The sequence below is a fragment of the Schistocerca nitens genome, chromosome 4 (genome assembly GCF_023898315.1).
Source record: "Schistocerca nitens isolate TAMUIC-IGC-003100 chromosome 4, iqSchNite1.1, whole genome shotgun sequence".
NCBI lineage: Eukaryota > Metazoa > Arthropoda > Insecta > Orthoptera > Acrididae > Schistocerca > Schistocerca nitens.
Window position 1 is genome coordinate 234,618,796 of NC_064617.1, and position 18,984 is coordinate 234,637,779.

Below are 18,984 nucleotides of genomic sequence, written 5' to 3' on the forward strand. Positions count from 1 at the left end.
CTTCATCCATATTTGTTATTGGCTTAGTTCCACACTGGTTTTCTTTTTGTGTTGAATAATAAAACAAAGAAAAGATAATATTTTCTCTTCACACTATCGTGATATTTTCTGATGTATTTTGGCTTTGGTTTGCAACTAAGTCCTTGAATCCATTTCAGTATGTCCTCTCTCTCTCTCTCTCTCTCTCTCTCTCTCTCTCTCGCTCTCCCCCCCCCTCTCCTCCTCTCCCCCCCCTCCCCCCTCACCCCCCCACTCACTCACTCACTCCCATTAGCCCACTGTTGGCAGAGGGCCATAACACCGTTCAGCTGCACTGTTTCCATGTTCTTCTGCATATGCTATTACTTTCAATTTATAGCCCACGTCATATGAACACCTTTTCTTTTTTTCCATTAGGAAACTAGCTACTAGCAAAAATATTGTACCATTACCGATAACACAAATCACTTTCTATTCAAGTTCACTGACACTGTAGACTGCAGTGAAGCATCATAGGCTAGACAGTGTTCTATGTTTGTGATGGCCTGGCAGGTGGGAGAAACTGCTAGCAAGTTTGTGAATATCCACAACTCATGTTGCTTTGGTTCACCACTGTTGCCGGTTGCATCCATTGTTGTCAGATGGAGATAGATTTCCCACGGCATCGAATATAGGGACATTTTTAAGACTGGTGGGAATTTTAAATCAAACAATGGACATTTTTATATTAATTTCGAGTATGACACACACCTGAATGTTGGAGGCAAGTTTTCAAGGAAAAAAGTGCTTCTCATTGTCTCTAAAATATGGTACATAGCTGTCATGTACGTTTCTTCTTTAATAGTGATGGAGTCTCTGTTGTCAAGTCCAAGATGAACTTGTATAAATTTATTTTCTGATAGGTCACACTATTAGCATCCTGTTTTCATTTAGTGGTTTGAAAAAATGATTGACTTGTCCCTGGAATGGTAAAACCAGTTTCATTCTGTTTTTGTAACGTAATTGTGAATTTTGTTATCTACTCTGTCATAACATAAAATGTTTGTCTTGCTGGAACAAGGGTTGTGCCAAACGTCAATAGCTCTTTTAGAATTAAAATCACATACTCACTGTAAATGTTTAGTATACCATCAACTCCATCACATGCTTTTCCACCATGATTAGTGGAAATTCCATTCTGTAGTTATCCGTGGTCTTGCTTGTAATGGCACAAATTTACAAAATTATTAAGTTTCTATATTGTGCAGAACTGCCATCATTGAAGTAAATGACATGTTGAATGTGTTGTATGTGATCAAGGGTAAGATCAATTTTATGGAAAACATAGAATATTTTTGTATCATGTTGCAAACAATCTTTTATAAAACACAACATTCATTTAATGCAGTCCTCTGTTTTATTGTACGCAACAAAAGGGTAAAGGGTAACGTGAATGTTCTACCATCCCGAAGCAAACAAGGATAGTTTTCTGCAAAATCCACTGTAGTGGTGCATGAAGTATCAGGGAGTCTTTCGTTGCTTGTTTTTTCAGTAGCAACCCTGAGATTTCAATATGTAGTAATGTTGTGCCAAGTTTTAAAGTTTTTGGAGTAAATACTGAACGAATTTGTTGACTTTCTTCATTAATGTGTCCAGTGTAGGTGGATCAATTAGGATCCAGTCCTTAAAAATGACTTTTTTAGAATCTTGTAAGGATTACAGCTTGAGTGAAATAATTCACATTTCACATTCTTCAGGACAATGAGAAGAGCAATGCAGCATACACTCCTCATTTTCTAGAATCTAAATACATTTCCACAATAGTTCAGTGTATGGTTCTTTTACATGTGCAGTATGCATAATCAATTTTACATTTTGGTGATAAATGTAACACTTTTTGGATAAAGTTCACAAATATTTTATCGGAAAGAAGTACCGATCTTCCAGTTTATGCAAAAGTATAACACATTTTGCCATTTTCTGAAGGGACAGATAGTCACTCTTTTATTAGCAGGAATTCGAATTATATTGTCAGGCATAGTAACAAGAAAGGCCGTAGAAACAACTGTCATTGTTGATTTGTTGATATTTGTATGCTTAATTCCAGCATTTTAATAATTTTATATCATCATTGTTCCTTATATGTTTCCATTGACACCAAATTGAATAAATTAGGTTGATAAATAAAAAAGTTATACTGGTTACAGACTTATGAACCATCCAGTCTTTGCACACCAATTTGTGAAAATTACCCACATTTCAAAATGCTCTCCTAAGTGTTGATCAAAAAATGGTGGAAAAATTATTTATTTTGTTTTCATTACGTGGTTTCTTACACCAATTTTTCACAAACATCTGTTATATGAGGTCAGTGATCACTGTGATTTGACTTGAAATATGGCGGTTGTGGTGCACTGTGATCGGTATGCTGACACCAGTGTTGTAGGTTGGCCACTTCTGCTCTGCAAAGTGATATGTGCAGGGAGGTGTGGGTTGGGAGTTCCAGAACCGCTTCGTGTGCGGAGGCAGTAATGCTCACTTAACAGCAACGTTCTTTATTAATCGGTATTTCTCTACAGTTGGTAGACGACAGTGGCCTAGGAACTAGCCAGGGTGGTGGACAGCGAGAGTATACATTGAGGCAGTAGGCTGCTATGGCAGTGGCCGGCGATGACGGTGGCTTTGCTGACGTGTCAGATGCCAGCTTCACACTACAGTGAGCTTAAGACTGTACTGGTGTACTGCTTGTGTAGTGGCTAGCAGAGTTGCGCTGGTGCCCAGTCAAACCCTGGACTTTCAAGGGACTAGGTGGAGTGTTAGGTGATGGCACCCAATGGGTGGCCTTACCTCGGTGGTTCCAGATCAGAGCCTGGAACCATCAGGGCTAGCTGACAGCTTGTAGACCAGTGACTCCAGCGACTTCGCCTAGTTGATGAGAATGTAGCGTCTTGGCCACACATTTAACTGATGACTGATGCAGAGACTATACAGATTGAATGCACAGCGCTGACGTAATGACTTTAACAGCTGAGCTGGTAGGATATGTACTTGCTCCAGTTTGGCTCCCTTCATGTATCCAGCGACAGAAACACAGTATTGTGCTACAGCATGTAGCAACCCAGTCTGCTACTGATGTAGAACACTGTGTTGTAGAACATTACACAAAAATTTTTGCAGTGCACAGCTACAGAGTTATGTAGGTGCCTGCATATCTGTTTGCAATGGTCTGTGAGGATGATATTGCAACAGTATCTTTTGGATTTCAGTAATTTTTACATTATGTACAGATAAGGACAACATGTCTGTAGACATTCCCACTGCCCTTCCAGTATCCAGTATCAGTATTAAAATTCGTCCTTTTTTTTTATTAGTTAGGATTCTGATGTTTTTATGGAAATAAGTGTTCTTTACAACCCATAACTTTGTCCAAGTTCCAGTATTTTGTTTTGGTGGTAAGTGTTTCATTTGTAATTATATTTTTTCTGCAGCTCTGTGTTTCGGCTGAATGTACCCTAGAAACGTAATATAAATCAGAGAGATAGAATGAGTATTCTTTTGAGTAGACAGTATGTTTCTGATAATGGGCAGTGCAAGTAGCTTCTTACAAGGAGCTTTCAGATATCACCGTGCCATATATAACACAGTACAGTAATGGCCAATGCATTACGCACAATCATGTGACAGTACCTCCATCTCCTTAATGATTACGTAATTTCAAGTGATTGTGTTGCTGATGCATACATTTTGGGGCTAGGTTTTTATTAATTTTAGCATTTATTATTCCAGTTCTCATTGTCATCCATTTTATAACACTCAGATAAACTTGTTTAAACTTAATTATTAACTTATTTTTCTTTTTAACTTCAGCAAATCGGGGATACAAGATGCGTACCTAGTTGCCATTCAAGATGCTGACTTATATCTTACAATGCTCCATGACTTCAGTGCAATGGGTGCTGCAATGAGAAGAGTCATGACAGGTGCTCTCACAAACCCACAGGTAAAATAATTTTTCTGTGATTCTTTTGTTTCTGTTCTTTTAATATACTGTTTTTATACAATTAATTACATAAGAAAGAATTTATGATTTTTGCATCACACAAATTTTAAATTTTCTCACCCTTTTTTGGTAAACAGCGCATTTTTAATTACATCTTTCTTAATGTGTAAACAGGTAGGCTATTTTTCATCTATTCTGTTGCAATAAAACTACCAGGTGTCTTGGTTTAGAACTCTCTTTGAGCATTCCTATAGCCTTTAACATTGCGTGTGTGTGGAAAAAGCTTCTCATGTCTGTGGCATTTGATAAGCCACATTTACGTCTTGGGTCGTACTAAATGGGTAGCACCTCAGAAAGCTCAGTGAACCGGGGTTTCTTGAGCTGTAGATGGAGAGTGCTGCCAATCCTCTGCAATCACAGACTCTGTAGATGCTTTGCATCACAATCATTAAATGTTGTGCATCACAGAGAGTATGGATCTAGGCTTAAGCATTGAAAGTTTGAGGGTGGTATAAACCTCTAAAAAAAGTCCCTCAGACTGATGGAATGGACGACTGTAAAGGCAAAACAGTTGTTGGTGAGTATCCTCTGTGACATCTGCCTTGCCCCAACTGTTGTAAGTCTTGTCCAGGTAAGTGGAGCTCTGTCTACATTGTCCTTTATGTCCCCTGTTTCTAATGAAAGATCATTACATCCCATTTCTTACATAATAATTCTTCCATCTGTATAGATGTACCATATGACAGTAACAATACCTGCTCAACAGAAAGTGCTTGAAATAGCTCACTTCATTCGTCAGCTTAGAAAAGAGTGCCAGTGAGTAGCAGGACACTTAACATAGCACACATAATTGCCAGGGAAGAGGGAAATTTCAGTAAGGAGTCATCTTACTATGATACGAATGATGATTTGAAACAAAACTTCCTATGGACACATGCCATATTCTGAATGGTTTCCGAGATAGAATACATTTAATGAACTTTGCTATTTAATTCCTGTGTTATTCAGTACATTGTCAACCCACAAGGTTAGCAGAGAGTGTTAATGCTCTGCTTCCTGGACTCAGATAGGCGCACTGGCCCCAGATCAAATCTGCCTGGCGGATTAGCGACTTTGGCTGGTGTGCTGGCCAGCCTGGATGTGGTTTTTAGGCAGTTTTCCACATCCCGATTGGTGAATACCGGGCTGGTCCCCACGTTCTGCCTCAGTTACACAACTCACAGACATCTGAAAATGCTCACACTGTTCCATGGATTACACTAGATGCAGACAGCTGGGGTACACTCATTCCGTCCCGGGGGGTATGGGTGGCAGCTGGAAGGGCATCTGGTCACCCTTAAACATTAACCTTGCCATATCCATCCTAATCATGCGAAACTGTGGGACAAAGCACCAGTAAAAGAAAGAAAGAATTCAGTACATTGTCAGGCGTACACAAGTAGAACAGTTGTTAAACATTGCAGTATGTGTTTCACAAAGATTCAGTTGAAAAAGGTGCATTTTTAACAACCCACTTCTAAGCAGGATCATACACATCACATTACAGCTATTGTGCAGTTCATGATAAATGGCATAACTACGTAGGCTTCTGCAGTCAATGTCATGATGATTAAAATTCTTCTAGGTTTGTACCATGTCGTTGTATAAAATACTTTAATTATAAGCTGCAAAAACTATGTTTCGATTGTATTACAATGGCCTTCCTCAGGAAAGACTGATTTTGGTGGAGCCTGAGATATTGTGTAATGCCATAGATTTACATCTGTAGAGGCAAGTGACGGAATTCAGCACTTTGGCCACACACAGTACTACTACTGTCCCGTTTCCAACCCAACATGTTGCATGAACTCCCTATTGCTGCCTGTGTCTTTTGTGTATTTAAGATAACCTCATCTTATCCCCTTCCTTTCCTGATAAAACAGATACCCCAGATAGTCTTTCTTACTTCACACAAATGTGACAATTCCTTAACAAACACTATAGCTGGTATTTTTTCACTATCTATCTCCAGTGTGACCTATTATGATTCTGTTAAGTTCAGTATTGGTATGGCATTAAAATCTAATTTTCCTGTTTCAGTTATTACACTAATATTTCTCTCATCCAGAGTTGCTTGTGATTTAATGTTGCTCCTGATGGATCCCACAGCTGAATTCTTTTATTCCCTTTCCTTCTTCTTCTTCTTCTTCTTCTTCTTGAAATAAAGAGGTCTATTATTCCACACTGGGTAAAAAATTATTACTAACTGTTACAGTCAGTTTTGGCATTTTGCCATGTAAAAGCTATTGGAGTGCTTACCAGGGATTATCATTGTCGCATGTGAACCACATGGACAAGATTTAGCCTTTTCTTGAGTGGCCATTCTGATGTTTAACCAATCTACATAAACACATGCTATAACAATATTATGAAAAGGAAAGTTGCTATTCACCATGTAGCAGAGATGCTGAGTTGACTGAGCATTTCCGCTATGTGGTGAGTAGCAACTTTCCTTTCCATAATATTGTTACATTCCATCCCAGATTTTCCATTGTTTAAACACATGCTATTTTATACAGTACCCCAGTACCCTTGTGGTCATAGTGGAAAGTTTGTTGGGTGTATCATAGGGTCAGTGTTGTCAAAGATATTAGCATAGTGTGTAAAGTCCTTTTTACATTTCCTTGCCTTTTCTCTGTCCGTGACATGATGAAGACTGGTTGGATAGCATCTTGTGCTCTTTTATGTACAGAACCGTAATTATTACCCTGACATTTCTGTGAATGTACATTTATTTATTTATTTATTTACTCCATAACAATAACAGTGAACAGGTTAATTACTTCTAGAAAACATCACAAATTTCTCCAAAAGTAATTATAGAACACTTTCTCAGTTAATACTTAATTCAAGGTCACTACATGTCTTGTTACTCTAGTGTCAGCCATTGAAGCGTATTAATGAAAAACAGAGGAAGTGTTTTCTAAAATTTCCCTCTAAACTTACAATCTTATAGGGCTCTTAAAACCAGGTAGTGTGGACTTTTCTAAGAGTGAATTCCAAGAAGCCACAAATCAGGAAATGATTGCATTTAGTGCGGAACTTTATGCAGTTCTGGATTGCATTTAGTGCGAACTTTATGCAGTTTTGAAGATGATTGTGTAGATGAGATGTGGTGGGCTGTGAAAATTTCTTGACTTAAGATTCCTGGAGTATTGGGCAGGTTGTTCAGCTTCCGTACTGCAAGGAAAAATCAGTCCAAAGCATCCAGCATGCCTTACAAGATGAGATTGTCTTTTTCAGCAGTGTAATAGACCATGTGGGAATAAAAACAGGGAAAAATGAAATGTTAAATAAAGCAACTAAAAGGATCAAATTGTGTAATAAAGTGTGCTGTAGCCCTACACACTATGGTATTGCTGTTGAGAAGATATGATATGTATCATTGAGAATATATTTATTTGTAGGTCACAGGCAACAAGCTGCAATATTTCCATAGCCATGGTGTACTTTTCAGCAAAGAGATATGTTGAAGAAACTCCTGCAGTGTGTTAACTGTAAGTTGACCACTAGACTCCCTAGACATGAATATGTAGAAGTCAAAAGACTATAGCCAATAGTCATTTTGTTTTGATTGCAGCCAATTTTAAATGTGTCAGCAAGTAAGGTTATTTTTGTCTCAATTACAAACAACATTTAAATAATCTTTACTTCCATGTGTGACTTCCAGTTTTGCAGAAGCACGAAGTACATTGTAAGGTGCGTGCACTGTGGTAGGCAGTTGTTACCCCTGCACGGCTCCTCACTCTGTGGGTGTGTCTGTAAATGCCAGACTAGCTTCTTCCAACTATCCACAATCCCATCTGGTAACTGGGTAACTTACAGTTAACACACTGTAGCAGACTTTGTGCAAGGGGCACCTTGTGACAAGTGAGATATCTCTCTGGAGAGAGGAATTGTTTGTGACATACGTCTCTTATTTGACCATAAAAATATGGAAAAACAGTTAATTTTGTATATTTCGAGGAGTTATTTTAAATACTTGAAACTGACAAATTTAGGATGTTGTAATTAGATGAAATGACATTGAGACTTTTACTTCCATGACAGTCACTGTAATACGAAGAAATTTGGTTATGTTGTTACCGAGTGTGTGTGTGTGTGTGTGTGTGTGTGTGTGTGTGTGTGTGTGTGTGTGTGTGTGAGGGGGGGGGGAGAATCACATACAATGTGTATGGCTGGCAGGACATTCAGTACTGTCATTTTGCATCCGTTTGAATCAGATGTTAAAACAGTCATTTTAAGTCCTCTTTTTATATTTTTTTCCAGATATATAAGCACCTTACTGAATGCTTTTCAGAGGATTCTGAATACTATAGCTATATGTTAGAGAGCCAGCGTGTTTATCATGAAGCTTTGAAGTCTCTTCCTAATCCAGAACCACCCGAAGAGTACAAAGGTATGGAAACACTGTTTTGATTCTTGTTCGTTACCTATTGTTAGTCTTTAATATGACCATAAGTAATTGAACTATGTTATAAGACTTTGCAGGTGCTGTTTTGTGTTTTAATATTCTGTTGTCTGTGAAATGTTGTTCACTATATTCTTCCTTACTTCCGGGCGGGGACTACTCTGGAGGACCTCGTTATCAGGAGAAAGAAAACTGGCGTTCTACGGATCGGAGCGTGGAATGTCAGATCCCTTAATCGGGCAGGTAGATTAGAAAATTTAAAAAGAGAAATGGATAGGTTAAAGTTAGATATAGTGGGAATTTGCGAAGTTCGGTGGCAGGAGGAACAAGACTTTTGGTCAGGTGAATACAGGGTTATAAATACAAAATCAAATAGGGGTAATGCAGGAGTGGGTTTAATAATGAATAAAAAAAATAGGAGTTCGGGTAAGCTACTACAAACAACATAGTGAATGCATTATTGTGGCCAAGATAGACACGAGGCCCACGCCTACAACAGTAGTATAAGTCTATATGCCAACTAGCTCTGCAGATGATGAAGAAATTGAAGAAATGTATGATGAGATAAAAGAAATTATTCAGATAGTGAAGGGAGACGAAAATTTAATAGTCATGAGTGACTGGAATTTGGTAGAAGGAAAAGAAAGAGAAGGAAACGTAGTAGGTGAATATGGATTGGGGGTAAGAAATGAGAGAGGAAGCCGCCTGGTAGAATTTTGCACAGAGCACAACTTAATCATAGCTAACACTTGGTTCAAGATTCATAAAAGGAGGTTGTATACATGGAAGAAGCCTGTAGATACTGGAAGGTGTCAGATAGATTATATAATGGTAAGACAGAGATTTAGGAACTAGGTTTTAAATTGTAAGACATTTCCAGGGGCAGATGTGGAATCTGACCACAATCTATTGGTTATGAACTGTAGATTAAAACTGAAGAAACTGCAAAAAGGTGGGAATTTGAGGAGATGGGACCTGGATAAACTGAAAGAACCAGAGGTTGTAGAGTGTTTCAGGAAGAGCATAAAGGAACAATTGACAAGAATGGGGGAAAGAAATACAGTAGAAGAAGAATGGATAGCTTTGAGGGATGAAGTGGTGAAGGCAGCAGAGGATCAAGTAGGTAAAAAGATGAGGACTAGTAGAAATCCTTGGGTGACAGAAGAAATACTGAATTTAATAGATGAAAGGAGAAAATATAAAAATGCAGTAAATGAAGCAGGCAATAAGGAATACAAACGTCTCAAAAATGAGATCGATAGGAAGTGCAAAATGGCTAAGCAGGCATGGCTAGAGGACAAATGTAAGGCTGTACAGGCTTACCTCACTAGGGGTTAGATAGATACTGCCTACAGGAAAATTAAAGAGACCTTTGGAGAAAAGAGAACCACTTGTATGAATATCAAGGGCTCAGATGGAAACCCAGTTCTAAGCAAAGAAGGGAAAGCAGAAAGGTGGAAGGAGTATATAGAGGGACTATACAAGGGCGATGTTCTTGAGGACAATATTATGGAAATGGAAGAGAATGTAGATGAAGATGAAATGGGAGATATGATACTGCATGAAGAATTTGATAGAGCACTGAAAGACCTAAGTCGAAACAAGGCCCCGGGAGTAGACAACATTCCATTAGAACTACTGACAGCCTTGGGAGAGCCATTCCTGACAAAACTCTACCATTTGGTGAGCAAAATATGAGACAGGCGAAATACCCTCAGACTTCAAAAAGAATATAATAATTCCAATCCCAAAGAAAGCAGGTGTTGACACATGTGAATATTACCGAACTATCAGTTTAATAAGTCACGGCTGCAAAATACTAACGCAAATTCTGTACAGACAAATGGAAAAACTGGTAGAGGCCGACCTTGGGGAAGATCAATTTGGATTCCGTAGAAACATGGGAACACGTGAGGCAATACTGACCCTACGACTTATCTTAGAAGCTAGATTAAGAAAAGGCAAACCTACGTTTCTAGCATTTGTAGACTTGGAGAAAGCTTTTGACAATGTTGACTGGAATAACCTCTTTCAAATTCTGAAGGTGGCAGGGATAAAATACAGGGAACGAAAGGCTATTCACAACTTGTACGGAAAGCAGATGGCAGTTATAAGAGTCGAGGGGCATGAAAGGGAAGCAGTGAATGGGAAGGGAGTGAGACAGGGTTGTAGCCTATCCACGATGTTATTCAATCTAGTAAAGGAAACAAAACAAAAATTCGTAGTAGGAATTAATATCCATGGAGAAGAAATAAAAACTTTGAGGTTCGCCGATGACATTGTAATTCTGTCAGAGACAGCAAAGGACTTGGAAGAGCAGTTGAACTGAATGGACAGTGTCTTGAAGGGAGGATATAAAATGAACATCAACAAAAGCAAAACGAGGTTAATGGAATGTAGTCGAATTAAGTCGGGTGATGCTGAGGGAATTAGATTAGGAAATGAGACACTTAAAGTAGTAAAGGAGTTTTGCTATTTGGGGAGCAAAGTAACTGATGATGGTCGAAGTAGAGAGGATATAAAATGTAGAATGGCAATGGCAAGGAAAGCGTTTCTGAAGAAGAGAAATTTGTTAACATCGAGGATAGATCTAAATGTCAGGAAATCGTTTTTGAAAGTATTTGTATGGAGTGTAGCCATGTATGGAAGTGAAACATGGATGATAAATAGTTTGGACAAGAAGAGAATAGAAGCCTTTGAAATGTGGCGCTACAGAAGAATGTTGAAGATTAGATGGGTAGATCACGTAACTAATGAGGAAGTATTGAATAGGATTGGGGAGAAGAGGAGTTTGTGGCACAACTTGACAAGAAGAAGGGATCGGTTGGTAGGACATGTTCTGAGGCATCAAGGGATCACCAATTTAGTATTGGAGGGCAGCGTGGAGGGTAAAAATCGTAGAGGGAGACCAAGAGATGAATACACTAAACAGATTCAGAAGGATGTAGGCTGCAGTACGTATTGGGAGATGAAGAAGCTTGCACAGGATAGAGTAGCATGGAGAGCTACATCAAACCAGTCTCAGGACTGAAGACCACAACAACAACACTTTAAAAAAAGGGAAAGTGTCATTCTTTACACAAATAAAGCCAACAAATACCTCACATTCCACATGTAATCTATGAATTTTCTTTATTTGATGACATATCCACTTTCTTCTGAGGCCATATATAAAGCTATGATTTTATTTCTATTTTTTATGCTAGTAAGTTATGGTCAGAATTTTCTTTTAATTGAAGAGGGAAGCTCAGAACAAAAATATTAAAGGTTTAATTATTGTAGAAAGTATTGATCCTGACAGAAACATAATAGAGTTATATGTATTGTACCAAGGGATTTGAAAGTGCCTCTTCTGTAAAACTCTGAAGGAACTGTTATATTGTTCTGTTTGAATCCGATCCTTGATAAAACCAACAAAATTGTAATTGTTGGGGGGGGGGGGGGGGGGGGGGATTCCAAGTGCTATAGGATTTCTCGCCATACCTGTTCCTTCAACAGTATGGTATCCAATGACAAAAAAAATTCTTGAAATCTCAACTCTTGAACAGCTCTGTTTTACAGAAAGAATACACTATTCCTATTAACAGAAAATACTGATCAGTTCCAGTATTGCCATCTTAAAAATATTTTATCTCATCTCCTTACACAATTTACAGCCTATGATGATTACTATATCGATTCTGTCATTGGTGATGAATCTTGTATTGGCTGCAGGAACTCCCTGATTTAAATTAAATTCAGTCATTATTTGGTATGAAAATGATGTGACACCGAAGCTCATTATGCAACGTGTTTTGTATAAGTCTTTGTAAGTCTCTCTTTATACGGGATGGTTGAGGGACTTAAGCTGTTCAATATAAAATGTCAAATCAAAAACACCTTCAGCCATCCATATTTCTAATTTTATTTTATTTTTGCAACCAGTTTTGGGGTTTCACTACACCACCTTCAGGCCGCCTCACTGTGTAGGAAAATAATCCCCACTCTCTTGCATCATTGAAATAGAGGCCAGCAATTCAGTAAATGGTATCTGTAGACTTCTTTTTTAGCAACGCAAGCCCTTTATTCATCAGTTACAGACTGACTCTTGTAAAAAATATTAGTAACTTAATTATAATTTCATTTCATATGATTTGGTTTCTCTGCATGATAGTGATAGTGCAGGATCACCACCTTTCCATGGAAGCTTTCAAGTACTTTCACTTAACGTTACACAGCTGACACTATTGTACAATTGATGAAGTCTGCGCCTGATGAATGAAGGAATCATATTGTAAAAAACGAAGTCTACTGATAAGTTATTGAATGCTGGTGCCTATTTTGTTCACACATTCTTCCTACACATTGGTCGGGGGGCGTGAAGAATGGTTAGTGAAATGCCGAAACTGGTCACAGAAATTGTAGGTATAGATGGCTGAAAGTGTTTTTGTTCTGATTTTTTTGTTTTTTTATAAAGTCTGTCTTTCGAAGTGGCCAATGCAGATAGTATAAACTAGTTCAACTGTAATCAAACATGGCTAGGGAACTAAAGGTCAGTCATGACTTTCAATTCAATCCCTGTGTTTCAGTTTCTGAAATGGAAGGATACTCACATTAGCAGGTCTACAGTTTTATATTGATTGTTCTCATTTGTTATGATTTATGATTCGAGATACAGCTCCTACAGACTGTCTGAACTTTTGTCCCTTTGGCACAATCTGGTACTGCAGACTCTTTTAATTTACTTATACTTTCTATGATTTCTCCCTTTGTAAGTAGTGTAGTTAATAATTGCAGTAAGTAATTTGAGTGAATTCCTTTTTTTTACTACATTTGCGTATCACCTTGATCTAAAGAAGAAATGTCTTGTGGATGGAGGTGATACCACAGAAAACTTATACAAAGTTCCTGAATGAATGATGTAAATTGAAACCAACAGCTGTATTGTAATTCAGACATCATTTATTCAAAACATGCTACCATTTTCACCATAAGCAAGCATCATCTTCAGGCCCCAAGTTTAATCTGCCATCAACGTACAAACCACAATGACAAAGCCCAAGAGTTTTCAAATGGAGATAGTACAACTTATTAAGCAAGTTATACCAGCATGTAGAACCAAAAATATCATGTGCAGCGGAGCCAAAATCAGTTGAATTCTGTAACTTCCAGTAACAAGCCTACCAATGGTCAGATGACAACCGAGATGATGCTTTTTCACTTCAAAACTTGTAGCATGTTTTGAATAAATGGTGTCTGAATTACAATACATCCATTGGTTTCAATTTTCATTATTCAGGTACTTCATGTCTAGCTACTGTTCTTGATGGGTTACATGAGACTAATATCAGGTTGTGGTGATACGGCATTTGAGTGCTTCTTCTCCCAACTATGTATTGAACACGAGACACTCCACAGCCTTGTTAGTTACTTGCATATCCCATGGTACTGAAAACAAACATAGTTAGTAATACTCATTGTGTTCATGCTAACTACCAGTTTGTGTCAGGTGTTTGTGCTTTAGCACTGAGCTGAAAAATTGCAGTAAACTGGTCAAAACTTATCAACTCAGTTGTAATTTTGTCATCATATGATTTGATTTTTCTGCGTGTTATGATAGTGCAGCGGGATTAACATGTTTCCGTGGCAGTTTTCATGTTCTTGCACTTAACATTACACAACTGACATTGGTGTATGATGGAGTATTCATTTTTGGTTATCTCTCTTCATTTTCAAATCTTTCATTGAATATGATGGATTCCATTTGCTTATAAGATCTAAATTATTTGCGAGGAACTGTCTCTACCTTTTGAACTCAATGTGTTGTGGACAATTTGTCATTTGGCCCCTGTAATGAGTTTGTAACTAGTTTAAGTAATACACTACCACCTATTAATTTCAGCACACGCTGGTATTTCAGATTTACAACACAAATCAAACATTATTTCTCACAAAATAAAATTATATTAGCTTCCACGTATATAATACAATCACAATCATAATCATTATATTTTACTTTCATCAAAGTATCCTCCTTTGGATATAATGACTGCCTCACAAACTCGAGGCGTGTGGTCAGTTAGTTTTTTTAGGTATCGTGAATCTATATGATTCCACACATCCTTAACAATATTCCAGAGATGTTCTTTGCTGTACATATTAACTTCCATGATATTTCTGTCCTCTTCATCGCAACCCATTTCAGTGGGATTACAATCGGAGCTTTGGGATGGCCATAGCATATCATTCAGTACTATCTGTTTTTCCTTTGGTGCAGTGTAGTTCGTTTAGTATGCCGACCAATATTTTGGGTCATTATCCTGTTGTACGGTGAAGCCTTTTCGTACCAAGCGCAATCCACTTCGTATTGCATAATACTGAAGTATGCAATGGTACTGCTTCTGATCCATACATCCTTCTATTTTCACAGTGTCGCCAGCTCTGTCTCCAGCAAAACATCCCCAAACCGGAACTTACACCGTTTTTAACTCTAGGTAGAACACACTGATGAGCTACCCTTTCCCCTACAAATGGCAAACAAATATTCTCCTTCTGGTTCCAAAAATCTCTAACTTCGATTCATCGGTGAATAACACCTTTGTCCATTCTTCCTATGTCCAATTATGATGTTTTCTAGCCCACTCAAGTCTCTTCTGTTTATTTATGGGCCTTAAAAGAGGTTTTCTTGCTGTGACACATCCTTTCAAGCCGGCTACAGTCAGTCTCCTCCTTCCTGTTGTAATAGATACTGTTGTCGTATTCATTTCTACCAATTCTGCACGAATTTGGGACTCTCTTTTGAATCTATTTCTCGTACTGGTAATTCTGATATATTCATCATCATTTTTAATTGTTTTACGAGGTCATCCTGGTCGTGGTAAGTCCTTATTGCTACGTGTTGTCTTCTGGCGGTGAAGTGTGTAGATAAACCTGCTTGGCTAAGTGCTACAATTGCAGCACGTTTTTCTGTGGATATCTCCACTCGGGGAGCCATACTAGCGATGCGCACACTTCAGTGTCACGAAGGAACTGACGTGCAGGAACCACGTGTTGTGTATCGCAGCAATGTTTGCTGTTTGCTGTGGACGTCACGTAACTACAGGGAACAACACAGGTGCACCAAATGCGGCGTCCATTGGCAAATAGGTAAATAAACATATCTGATAGGTACATAACGTTTATGTACACAACATTGTTTGTTGGATACTATTGTATCTCAGTGACCACAAACAAAAATCATGACATTATACAACTGTTGTACTATTCCTTTGCTTCCTCAACTGTACCCATGGTATTAGACCTTATCTACAGAGAACTAGATGTCATTTATTGGGTGTATCGAAATTAATGAGCGGTAGTGTATGTGCACTGAAAAGAAAATGAAAATAAGGGGAAAAAACTTCCTTCTTCATCGCGGCTGCTGCAGATTTACTGTATGTCCTATTGTGCACTACTTTCTTATTGCCTTACGTGAATACCTGCACTGAGTCCCGAATTGCCCATGCTGTCTTCATTGCACTACACCTAGGTTTTGTATCTCTAATGCTAATAACTTAGTTTCAATCTGAATTTCCTCACCATGACTAGAGAACAAATATTGTATGTGTACTTATTCTTATTACTACATGTAGTGCAGTATTTTAGTTGTGCCTGTCTGTGGTGCAACATCTGCTCTGTATGGTGAGCTGCAATCTGTCCTTTTCATAATATTGTCGTTATTCCATCCTGGATTTTCCATAGTTTAAGAACTATTCTGTTACATAAAGTTTGAAGCTTCAATGGACATGGATTTTTCCTCCTCAAAATATGAAATGTCCCCCTTTCCTGTTCATGCAAGATAGTACAAGAATGTGTGTGCAAACTACCCAAAAAGATAAAGTATGTATGTCGGAACACTCTTTGAAAATTTACCAGTACTTATAGTGCACATAATACCTACACATGTTTCCTAGGAAAACTTCAAAATGAAGTGACAAAGTATCAGAATACCTTTTGTTGGTACCAGGTGAGATGGTGCAATAGCTGAAGACCTAGACTCACATTTGGAATGAGTGGGTCCTGGTTCACCATCCAGCCATTTAGATTAAGGTTTTCCCTGGTTTTCCTAAATTAAGGAAAGTTCCCACACGGACTAAGCACAGCCAGTTTCTTGCCCATCCTTTCCTTATCAATGATTGTGCTCTGTGTAATGCCCTTGTAGCCAGCAGGATGTTAAACCATAACCATCCTTCTTTCATTGTTTGTGTTGTGGGCATGTCCAAGTAATTTTAGCACATTGGAGAAAATAGAAGATTACATTTACATCTTTTATGTAGCATAGTGTAAACTTTCTCTATATAAATACACTCCTGGAAATTGAAATAAGAACACCATGAATTCATTGTCCCAGGAAGGGGAAACTTTATTGACACATTCCTGGGGTCAGATACATCACATGACCACACTGACAGAACCACAGGCACATAGACACAGGCAAGAGAGCATGCACAATGTCGGCACTAGTACAGTGTATATCCACCTTTCGCAGCAATGCAGGCTGCTATTCTCCCATGGAGACGATCGTAGAGATGCTGGATGTAGTCCTGTGGAACGGCTTGCCATGCCATTTCCACCTGGCGCCTCAGTTGGACCAGCGTTCGTGCTGGACGTGCAGACCGCGTGAGACGACGCTTCATCCAGTCCCAAACATGCTCAATGGGGGACAGATCCGGAGATCTTGCTGGCCAGGGTAGTTGACTTACACCTTCTAGAGCACGTTGGGTGGCACGGGATACATGCGGACATGCATTGTCCTGTTGGAACAGCAAGTTCCCTTGCCTGTCTACGAATGGTAGAACGATGGGTTCGATGACGGTTTGGATGTACCGTGCACTATTCAGTGTCCCCTCGACGATCACCAGTGGTGTACGGCCAGTGTAGGAGATCGCTCCCCACACCATGATGCCGGGTGTTGGCCCTGTGTGCCTCGGTCGTATGCAGTCCTGATTGTGGCGCTCACCTGCACGGCGCCAAACACGCATACGACCATCACTGGCACCAAGGCAGAAGCGACTCTCATCGCTGAAGACGACACGTCTCCATTCGTCCCTCCATTCATGCCTGTCGCGACACCACTGGAGGCGGGCTGCACGATGTTGGGGCGTGAGCGGAAGACGGCCTAACGGTGTGCGGGACCATAGCCCAGCTTCATGGAGACGGTTGCGCATGGTCCTCGCCGATACCCCAGGAGCAACAGTGTCCCTAATTTGCTGGGAAGTGGCGGTGCGGTCCCCTATGGCACTGCGTAGGATCCTACGGTCTTGGCGTGCATCCGTGCGTCGCTGGGGTCCGGTCCCAGGTCGACGGGCACGTGCACCTTCCGCCGACCACTGGCGACAACATCAATGTACTGTGGAGACCTCACGCCCCATGTGTTGAGCAATTCGGCGGTACGTCCACCCGGCCTCCCGCATGCCCACTATACGCCCTCGCTCAAAGTCCGTCAACTGCACATACGGTTCACGTCCACGCTGTCGCGGCATGCTACCAGTGTTAAAGACTGCGATGGAGCTCCGTATGCCACGGCAAACTGGCTGACACTGACGGCGGCGGTGCACAAATGCTGCGCAGCTAGCGCCATTCGACGGCCAACACCGCGGTTCCTGGTGTGTCCGCTGTGCCGTGCGCGTGATCATTGCTTGTACAGCCCTCTCGCAGTGTCCAGAGCAAGTATGGTGGGTCTTACACACCGGTGTCAATGTGTTCTTTTTTCCATTTCCAGGAGTGTATATGTTACAGCAGTTGAAATCTGCAGCCTGTGTGTTTGGCAGCCCAGTATGTCATCTGGAGAGAACCCTCTAAGCCATAAAGTAAATGTAAAGAATACAATTGACACCCCATTGCATTTCAGTTACCCAACATCCATAATGATCTATGCTTTTGACTGGCACTGACAAAGTAAATTTGTAATACATATAATCATAATTATCAGCCATGTGATGTCCACTGTCTGTTGATGATGACTGCCGATGGACTTTACCATGTGTTAATGATCTTCAGTGATACACATTATGCTACACATGCATGTTTTCTGATGGCTCATATATATTAATACGTCAGAGATCCGCCTTAGTTGCGAAAAGTTACTGGTCTTTACCCAGGTTTCAGCGAGAGTAATCTAGCCTTCTTCAGAAGTATAAAATAATCTAATACATGCCAGAATAAGGCATGCTGAAACATATTCACTATTTTCTGTATTGATTCCACTGAATGCAACAGAGTGCCGTATCATGTTTACCCGATTATAGGACGAGGTCTTTTTCCCCAAACGTCATTCAAGAAATACAGGGTCATCTTATATTCGTAGATTAAACTATTGCTGCTGAGGTCAACACTATTATGTTGTTTAGAAGATGAATACAGGGGTCATCTTAAGTTTCCAGATGAAGCATTGGCTATTGAGGTCACATGCAGATTTATTTCGAAGAATTCAGAAGGGTAGGGCTGGGCAAACAATACTCACATTCAAACAGGCTTGAGATTTCCTGACATGCCGGAACATTCAATACAGTATTGACCTTGCTCTAACAATCACGTGGCTTTTGACTCCTAATTGTCT

At 39.6% G+C, this 18,984-nt stretch overlaps 1 protein-coding gene across 2 annotated transcripts in view; it reads left to right on the forward strand.

Moving 5' to 3' along the window:
* The window catches only part of LOC126252102 (E3 ubiquitin-protein ligase Ubr3), a 304,811-nt gene that overhangs the window by 38,892 nt on the left and 246,935 nt on the right, over positions 1-18,984 (forward strand). For both annotated transcript variants that reach the window (XM_049952962.1, XM_049952963.1), the window contains exons 4-5: positions 3,826-3,958; positions 8,267-8,396. In XM_049952962.1, coding sequence (XP_049808919.1) covers positions 3,826-3,958; positions 8,267-8,396 — 263 coding nt within the window. The remainder of the gene's footprint in view (positions 1-3,825; positions 3,959-8,266; positions 8,397-18,984) is intronic.